This window comes from Belonocnema kinseyi, chromosome 1 (genome assembly GCF_010883055.1).
Source record: "Belonocnema kinseyi isolate 2016_QV_RU_SX_M_011 chromosome 1, B_treatae_v1, whole genome shotgun sequence".
Taxonomy (NCBI): Eukaryota; Metazoa; Arthropoda; class Insecta; order Hymenoptera; family Cynipidae; genus Belonocnema; species Belonocnema kinseyi.
Window position 1 is genome coordinate 165,948,313 of NC_046657.1, and position 10,093 is coordinate 165,958,405.

The 10,093-nt window shown below is 32.0% G+C and overlaps 1 protein-coding gene across 1 annotated transcript in view; it reads left to right on the top strand.

The window, feature by feature from the left end:
• Positions 1 to 9,820, top strand: part of LOC117180990 (O-acyltransferase like protein-like) — a 17,934-nt gene extending 8,114 nt beyond the window's left edge. Inside the window, exons 2-10 of the mRNA XM_033373578.1 lie at positions 208 to 556; positions 678 to 951; positions 2,657 to 2,817; positions 5,457 to 5,628; positions 5,755 to 5,909; positions 6,565 to 6,688; positions 8,510 to 8,699; positions 9,429 to 9,571; positions 9,653 to 9,820. Of these exons, the coding sequence (XP_033229469.1) occupies positions 208 to 556; positions 678 to 951; positions 2,657 to 2,817; positions 5,457 to 5,628; positions 5,755 to 5,909; positions 6,565 to 6,688; positions 8,510 to 8,699; positions 9,429 to 9,571; positions 9,653 to 9,820 (1,736 nt within the window). The remainder of the gene's footprint in view (positions 1 to 207; positions 557 to 677; positions 952 to 2,656; positions 2,818 to 5,456; positions 5,629 to 5,754; positions 5,910 to 6,564; positions 6,689 to 8,509; positions 8,700 to 9,428; positions 9,572 to 9,652) is intronic.
• Positions 9,821 to 10,093: the final 273 nt, after the last annotated feature.

The window sequence follows — 10,093 nt, forward strand, 5'->3', positions numbered from 1 at the left end:
GAGGTCGGATTCGGATTCAGCGCAGCAAAAACCTTCGGGTATACTAGGTCTGGTCTCTGGTTCCGGACCTTTGTCAAATTTTGTCGGCCTGTGTAATTGAAGGGCGGATAATCGAGGTTCTGCTGTATATTATACTTAACAAAGAAGTCTATAACAGTGAATAAAATAATTAGATATACAAAAATAAATTTTCTTGCATCTTTTCAGTGCTAGATTCTTCTTCGAAAATCCCGTCTGGTATTTTGACAGGAAATATTATCGATCTGGGAATGTTTGACGAATGCATGTCAGTTCAGGCGGCGAAAAGGAATATAGAAATTCGTGGTCGACACTGCATGTACTCAATAACTTTAGCTAATCACAACAGTTCAGATCTTATTCAACCAACTTTTTCAATATGCGTTCCATCAGCATGTAATTCTTATGACGTGGAAACATTTCTTAATAAAACTATCCATAATATTGAGCGGGTAAAAGATTTGGGAATCACTGATATAACTGCAACTTGTTCAACTGTTGGTCCTCAAAGCTGGTCAAACGGAACCATCATATCGGTGTGAGTACAATTACTTTTTCTTATTTCTTGAAGCCTTCATCAATAATACAAAATTTCCAAAATTTATTGTATCCATGGATTTAATATCCTGACAAAATTTAATCATTATTTTTCGTTGCAGGGCAATATTATCTATCCTTGTGATTGTCCTAAAAATATGTACTTTTCTGGACATCCTCCAAAGAACTAAACTTCTTCAATCTGCAGTTGCGAACAATTTCACAGAGTTCTCATTGTTCAAAAGTGCAAGCAAAATTTTGAATATGAATGTCAGTTCAAATTCATTGAGTGCATTGCATGGCATTCGATCTTTAAGTATGTGTTGGATTGTTCTTGGTCATCAGTATGTGTTGAGCAATTTTTATGTTAACGTTAACATGATTGATATGGCTGATGTGAGTTTTTAAAACATATTTTCTAATTAAGGAATTGTTATAAGTGGCATAGTATGCTGGATCCACTCACAGAAGCACTTAAAGTTTTTTTCATAACACATGTATCGAAAATTTGACTTTCGATGCCCCTGTAGCGGGTCGAAAGTTGTGTTTTCAACCATAGACTAGAAAGTAGAAACAGGGGACTGCGAAAGTAACTTTACGCCGTAACCGGTATCGAAAGTGTTTACATTCTACTTTATCTGCAGTTTTCTGCAGCCATTCTCCCTCTTATCGAACCTCGTTTCGAGAATCGTGGCATTCTAACCTATAGCTGTCACTTTCTACGTATTTACAAAGAACAACAACTTTGATGAGACGCTAAGAAGTTTCAGGCATCTCAAGTCAAATTTTCGATACATTTCTTATGAAAAAGTGTATGTGCAAGTCGGGGCGACGCAACAATTTCACTCGTGTGATATCTGCACTCGCTACGCTCGTGAAGCTAACCTCACACTGGTGCAATTGTACATTTCGCCCCTTGTTACGCAATATACTATTTTATACCGGGTGAGGGAAAAGTATGGAAACCCTGGAAAATCTCAGAGGGTTTTTTATTTAAAAAAAATTATTGAGATCAGGTGTTATGTACCTTTCAACGAGGAATCCAATGATGACCTTATATTTGACCTTGTACGTCACTTTCAAGGTCGTTTCAAGTTCAACTTTTTTTAAAAATGGGAACCCATACTTTTGATATCGGAAATCGAAAGAGTGTGAAGTTTTACGTTAAAATATACCTTCAGGTCCAATGGCGACGTGACCTCTAGAGGTCAAATAAAAATGAAATAATACTTGCAAGAAAATCGTGCATAACAAGTGGTTAGAAAAGAAGGTTAATGTCCAGGTCAAATCCAAGGTAATCACTGGATTTATCGTTGAAAGTTACACAAGACCTGACATTAACCATTTTTTTTATGACCAACCCTCGGAGTTTTTCCGGGGTTCCCATACTTTTTCCTCACCCTGTGTAACAAAATTGAATCACAATGATTCAAATGGCTGAGAATGGTATTGAATACTACATTGACAATTACAATTGTATTCACAACTCTTAAGGATTCACACTACGTACAATCAATCTCAAAATCGCCATTATTTAAAATGATTTACAAAATCGATTTTGTTTTTGCTTTCTCTTTAGGAAAAGGTTACAATTCTCATATAATCCAAATGATCAAGGTGTCATTTTATTTTTTAAAGAATTCTCTATTATTTTATTTGGGTGGTGTTAATTAAAATTTGAGCTATGATTTCTTATAACAATAATAACAGTAATATTTCTAAATTATTTTTTTTTAATCTACCTGAATAAAAATTAAGAGAATCCTTCGAAGAATAAAATGAGGCCTTGATCATTAGGATTAAATAAAAATTCTAACTTTTTCCTAATTAGATAGAAAAAACTAAACTTGTAAATAACTACTGTTAAATAAGCAATTAAAAAATATTTTTTTTTTGAAGTGTGCTTGGCAGCCTTTGTCAAGGTTTACAGAAATTAATAATAGATATTTTTTTGTTTGATGCAGTTTTAATATTACAAAAAGGATCGCATTTCTCTGTGTGTTTCCAGCGAGCGACTCCTTGATATACAATTTGAATATTAGACAAAAGAAACTGATAAAAATCAAAGATTTCACTAATTTTTTTTTCTCATGCAAAATAGTGGATTAAATCCTGGAATTCTTTGTACGTATTTATGGCCGTTTTCGCCGTGGATACCTTCTTTATGATCAGCGGACTTTTAGTGACTTATTTGTTCCTGAAAGAAATGTCCGCAGGAAAGAAGTTTAATATTTTTGCCTTCTATTTTCACCGTTACATAAGGTAATAATAATAATTATTATATAATATATGCGATATCAATGTTACTTAAGAGAACAGAGAATAAATTGGTGTTCCTAGTCTCTAGTAGTTCCTCGAGAGGAACCCAATTTTAACAGAGACTTTTTCCAAATAATATAGTTTTCGTTTTGCCCACTTCCCACAAGGGGGCGAAATGACGAAAAAAATATTAAAAATACGATTCCGGCTACAATTTTTAACCCTTTATAAATTTGTTGTTTAAATTAAAGCAAACTAAATTCTTAAGAGATCCTTCACGGTCGATTTGAAAAAAAATGATTGTTTACTTTTTTTTTACACAAAGTTGGCGAAAATCGTAAAATTTAAAATATTTTTACTATAATAACACGCAATTAATTCAAAATGATTGATATCAGCGTTCAATCAATAAATAAATATTCGTTAAACATAACCTAATAGTTTATTATACATTAATAAATTGTTATTAATAATTTTATTGTTATAAACAATAGTAGTTGTTTTTCGAGTAGTTTTGGATATTTATTAGGCGATTTTCGTTATTAATCTAATTTAAAGCAACATAAAAACATATTAAGGCAACGCGGATTATATTTCTTATTGTTATAAAGAAATTTGATAAAAAAATGTTGCAATTTCATTAAAAATTTGTAATTGTTGTAAACAAATTTAATAAACAAATTCACAGTTTAAGCATTTTTTAAGAGTTTCAGTTTCTTTTTTGTTAACGTACTTTGTTAATCTTTCTAATGATACTTTTGTAAACTGTATTGCTATTCGATAACGAATTTGATTGTTATGAATAAATTTTATAAAAAAAAATGTACAGTTACACTAATTTTTTTTTGCTCGAAGTAGATGGCTAGCAGGCTGAAACTGCTATTATTTGGTTATCATCTACTTTTTTTTCTTCAAGTAGCCGATTTCAGCTGCTAGTGTTAACAGGCTTTTAACCGTGGCGTTTTAAGAAATATTATTCTTATATTTATCTGTGGTTCGTTGAATTTTAAAATTTTTGTGTTTTCTGTTTCTATTAATTTTTAGGTTTTGTTTTTAGATCTGTATTGTTTTTTTTGTTAGTATAAGTATTGTTTTGGTTAACTTCTAAAATAAGTGAAAAGAAGTAACTAAAATACTCAAAAAATGATTGAAATATGCATTTATTTATAACAATCATATTTGTCATGAAGTGACAATATAGTTTTCAAAAGTATCACTAGAAAGACTTACCAAGTACGGTAAAAAAAGTAACTGAAACTCTTAAGAATTGCTCAAACTGTGCATTTGTGTTGTAAAATTGTTTATAACAATTACAAAATTGTCGTGAAATTGCAGCATAGTTTATTGCAACAACACTCACAATTCAAACAAAGCACTTTTTAAAAAAGTACCTTAAACACTAAAATATTTATCAAACTGCGCATTTGCTTATAAAATTTGTTTATAACAATGACATTTGTCATTGAATGACAATAGAGTTTAGAAAAATATTACTAAATAGACTAACAAAGGATTTTAAGAAAAAGTAACTGAAACTCTTAAAAATTGCTTAAACTGCACATTTGTTTTGTAAAATATGTTTATAACGTGAAATAAATATATTCCGTTTCGTCTAGATATGTTTTGATGTTACTTCAAATTGGATTAAAACCGAAAAACGCTTGATAAATATTCAAAACCACTTAAAAACCACCTACCATTGTTTATAACAAAATACCATTATTAATAAGAATTTATTAATTTATCGTAAACTATTAGGTTATGTTTCACGAATTTTCATTCATTGATTAAGCACTTATATCAATCATTTTTAATTAATTGTATGTTATTATAGTAACAATATCTTAAATTTTACAATTTTTGCCAACTTTATGTATAAATAAAGTCGAAAATATATTTCTTTAATCAAACCCCCAGTTCTGTTTGTTGACATGTAAAATAAATATAAAAAAATACTGTCTATTAGAAAGCTTAACTTTATAGAAAACCAAGTACAGTAGAACCTCGATTGTCCGGCTTTCGATTTTCTGAGGCTCCGCATGATCCGAGGCAATATTGCAGCTAAAAAACGATTGTGCAGATTAAAACAGTGCTCTATTATCGACTTCCTTGAGCCACCTTAGTTACAATGCTTTGTACCATAAAGATAAATCCACATTCGTAAGTTGTTTGCATTTATTTGCTAAATGTTTACATTCATTTTTATATTTAAAATATATCAAAAATAGATAACTCTTTCGAATTTTGCACTTCTTCCGTATTATCCGAGTTTTCGTTTATCCGAGGCATCGTCTGCCCACATTACCTTGGATAAACGAGGTTCTACTGTAAAAATATAATATGCGCATTACCCAGTGGGCACACAATTTGGCGACGTCTTCACGAAATCGTTACGACATATTTACGACAACTTTACGACAACTTTACGACATCCTATGTCCAAGTCGTTAAGTTGTCTTTATGTTATCGTAAATATGTCGTATGATCTGACGATGTCTTTACGATATCGTAAAGACACTGTAACGACATGGACATAGAATGTCGTAATGTTGTGGTAAAGATGTCGTAACGATGTCGTAAAGACGTCGCCAAATTTTGTGCCCACTGAGTAATTTATAAAAATTATTCTATATAACTTGCAGATTAACACTGCCAATGTTAGTACTCGTTGTCTTTGCAATCTTTATCATCCCTCTTATGGGATCGGGTCCAAGGTGGGAGACACTTGGAAGTATATTTTTCGGTGAAAAATGCATGAAAAAATGGTGGTCTTTTTTGCTATACACAAATAATTATGTAAAGTCAGATAATCCTGTAAGTCTACTTTAATTAATACAATTATCGTAATTTTAATCAAAGAGATTTTTTAAAGATTCACAAAAATTGTTTGTTTTTTTTCAGTGTTTGGGTCATTTATGGTACTTGGCCGTTGACATGCAGTTTTTCTTGATATCGCCAATTATATTGTACCCTCTTATCAAAAAACCAAAACTAGCTTTGGCAATTTGGAGTGTATTGTTTGCCTCACAACTTGTAGTACCTGCTGCAATTATAGCAGTAAACAAGTATACGTCCAATATTGAAATAGGTCATACGTAAGTATGAAAATAAAAAATATAAGATATTTTATTAAAAATATTACTTCTATTTAGGAGAGTAAAGATATATTGAGAGAGTAAATGAAGACATATTTTTGCTTTTTTAAAAGATAAAATACCTCTTAATTGATTTCCGAAGCAAATTTAATATCAGTGGTAAACATTTTAAGAGACATAAAATGAGGTGTGTAGATGATAATGTAAGAGCGGGTTCACCTCAGAAAAAGTAACAACAACAAATATTATGGCCTACACCACTGAAAGAAATCATCTACACGCTTCTTTTTTTTACAGTTGCTAAAATTACTTTTTTTTCATAATTTACATGTTCAAACCAAAAGTTCTTTTGTTATTGCCTTGATAGTCTGTTGTGGTCCAGGTTTTTCGTTGATAAGCTAAACACACATATAGTGAAGAATGTTTTTTTCTATGTCATTAAACAAACAAAAATAAAAACAGGTGGGTAAGTAATAGCAGGCCTAAAGATGGAGCAATTTGCTAATTTAATTTATTATTTATAAAAACAGTCTTGAAATTTGTAAAAAACTTTATAAGCAATTTTAAAATATTTGTGGTCTATCCAAAGTCCTGGACAGTAAAGTAAAGTTTCGATAACTTATTTTGCTAAATTTATTTAATTTTTTAATTTCAGCCTCGATAAGACGATACCCATGTTTACACACCTATACGCGGTGGCTTACGCAAGAGGTGGCAGTTGGCTCGTTGGTGTCCTATTTGGATATATCATAGCTACAAAACGATTAGATTTAAACAAGGTAACTTCACTTGATTCTATGCTCCGTTAAGTTTGGTAGCTGTTCAATAATAAATAAATCAAACATAAGAACAATAGCACTTAAATAGCAGTGAAGCTCAGTAATTGCTGTGAATGCATTTCCACAGCGAGCCTGTTCACCCTCGTCAAACTCCAGTCGGCAGACTCCCCGGAGGGAGTAGAATTATCCGGAACGAATAAACCGTGGCAGTGTTATGAGATTTCGGCCAGTTAGAATAACTGGAATTAAAAAATTATTGATTAATTTAATTTGAATTAACAGAATTAATTTATTGATATGATTATAAGGAAATTAGAAAAAAGATGAATAAAAATCGATTAATATGTGCTGTTACAGTGTAAGCCTGTAGCGAACAAAGAACTTTTATGCATTTACAATCGCATATAGTTATAGTTTATTATTATAAATTAGGATATTTTCTTCAGACTATTTAATAAAAAATAATAATTCTCTGAACAATTTTTTCCCGTAAATCGTAAAAAATATTATATAATGAAATTGATGACACAAGCAACGAATGGTAAAAATACTTTGTTTGATTTAAGATATTTAGCAATTAAGTACTTGGTTCTGAATTTTCAGGCGGCCTAATTGAATATTTTTCTTTGATTTCTTGCATACGTGGTCTACATATTCATATCTTGAAGCACACGCATACGATTTTTCAATAAAATGTTTACATTAGAGATTAAAATAAAAGAACCTTTTATCGAAAAACTGGCTCTGCTTGCTCCGAGATAATATTATGTATATGTAGTATGAAAAAATTAGAAAGTGATGATTCAATCGTGCGCCCTTAAAATTTAGAACCGAGTACTCTATTGCTAAATACTTTAACCTTAATTTAGGCCTTTTTGACATTCGAAACGCTGTTGCCCCCTTAAACGTTTTTTTGTGGCGCCAACATTTTATGACTTTTCCTATGATTGGATACTTAGTATCTGTGGGGAATTGCTTAAAACTGTGAAAATGCTTCTAGGGTCCAATTTGTACCCTCCGGCCTCTTAGGTATGTAATTTTTCTAGTGTTCAAGCAAAATAAGTAATCTTACTAATCGTTAATTGTGTCATATCAAACGCAGAAAATAATATTTTTTTACGATTTGCGGGAAAAAATTGTTTAACAAATTAAGTTTTTTAGAAAGTACTAAATATCCTGAAGAAACTAACTTGATTTATATTAACAAACTATAACTTAATAAGAAAATACAGTCTCATATAAAAATACTTGGAAACAGTCTGTTTCTGGATAAAAAATTATTAATGTGGAAATTAAAAAAAAATACCGTCTTCAGCGTGAATTTGGCAGAAATATGGGGTGTAAACGCAGACAGGTTCTCTAATCCCTACAAATTTACATTATTAATACAAATATTAACTGATTGTTATGCCGAAATCTCATAAAAATGCCCCGATTCATTCGTCCCGGATAATTCGACTCACTTCGGGGACTCTGCCGACTGGAGTTTGGCAACGGTGAACAGGATTGTTGTGGAAATGCAATTGTCACTGCTATTGTTCTCTATTTTGATTAGTAAACAAAATGTAAACATTTTATAGAAAAACCAGCTATGTTTGCTTCAAGGTATTCTTATTTATACGAGATATGCAAAAAATTAGATCAAAATATTTAACAATGCGGCCTTAAAATTCAGAACCGATTGCCATTCTGCTAAAGGGCCTTAAGGCCGGGTTCATTCGTACCAGATAATTCATCCCCCTGCGGGGAGTCTGCTCACTAGAGTTTGACAAGGGTGACATTACGCACATGTGAGTAACTTTTATTCGGTTTGGGTTCCAGACAACTATTTATATTGGATGGATTTGTTGTCTCGTGTCATTGACGTTTTGCACATTTGGAATGAGAAGTTTCCAGCAGAAGGATTACGTTTACAACATCGTTTGGGAATCAGTTTATGGATCGCTCGCGCGACCACTCTGGGCTGCGAGTATAGCTTGGATCGTTTTAGTTTGCGTTCACGGTTATGGTGGTATGTATATTTAATAATAGTAAGTGGCGCCAATGATTTTTCAAGTTGTTCGGGCAAAATGGCTTCAATTCGACCCCCAACCCCTCTTTTCCGACCCTCCCATCTTCTATAAGCAAAAGAAGACGAAAAACTACAATTATTAATCAAATATTTTTTGAGCCGATTCAACCACTTAATGTATAGAAAGCAGGTTCTTACTTCTTTTTTCAAATTAAAAACTGAATTTTTTTTTTAGTTTAAAGTTAAGAAAACGTGCCTCTTGAGGGCCGATAGAGCATATAAGCTCAGAGTTATCAGAAGTATACTATTTTTTAATTTTTAAAACTAAAATACACCAAACTCTCGCTTTCAGTCTAGTGTCTAGGGTTGCCTGCAAATAACCTTGGACTAAATTCGATGGGATCGAAACGTAAACATTCAGGGCTGCCTGAACCGTTTCCAATTAGCATGCATCCTATTGCGCAATATACTTGATTTATTTGCGCACGGCGGCCCTTCTAAGATGACTATCGCAACCGCTGTTTCTCTGCAGCCCCTGAGAAACTGCCGGGCCAAGCAGTTCTAAGAAGGCCGAAAACGGGGGGACTGAAAGCGAGAGTTTGGTGTACACCTTTTTCCCCAATCAGAGAAGATCGGGTGGTCGCCTAATTTAACTCCCAGATTTGGCGCCCCTGAATAATTTTTGTTTAAATTGGCTAATTCTTATACTAATCTTCTTACGATTATCAGGTCCAATAAACACGTTTCTGTCGCTTCCAATCTTCATTCCGTTTGGCAAAGTTTCCTACTGTGTGTACTTGGTCCACATAGTAATTCAGGGAATGCTAGCATTTGCATCTAGGACACCGCATTACTTCACAGACTTCAATGTGGTAAGCAAAACTTTATTTTTAAATTACAATTTTTAAAATAGCGTTTCATTTATTTCTTATCGACTCATTCATTTTTCATAGTTTAACCTCTTCTTGGCTAGTTTCGCTCTTTCCGTTGTGATAGCCTTCTTCTGCAGCTTATTTTTCGAGGCGCCCATTTTAACATTAGAAAAAATAATTTTACGAAGACTCAAAGTAAACAAGAGCGAATCAAGAGAGTTACTTCACGATACAGATGAAGATAAATAAGCTTAAATAGTTAAACTAATTATAGAGTGCAAATAATGTACTTTGTTTCTTTTTTATGAAAGCTTTTAAGATAAATCAACTTGAAATGCAACTTAATTTTTTATATTTTATGTTAATTTTTTCGCAAACATTATTTTAATTTTTTAATTATACTTTAATTATTCTAAGAAGACCTATTTATATGAAAAAAGATTTTTGTGATCGCTGAGATGCCTTCCAATCTATGTACAACCCGCCAATTAAGACTGATGTACATATAATTATAGTAATAAT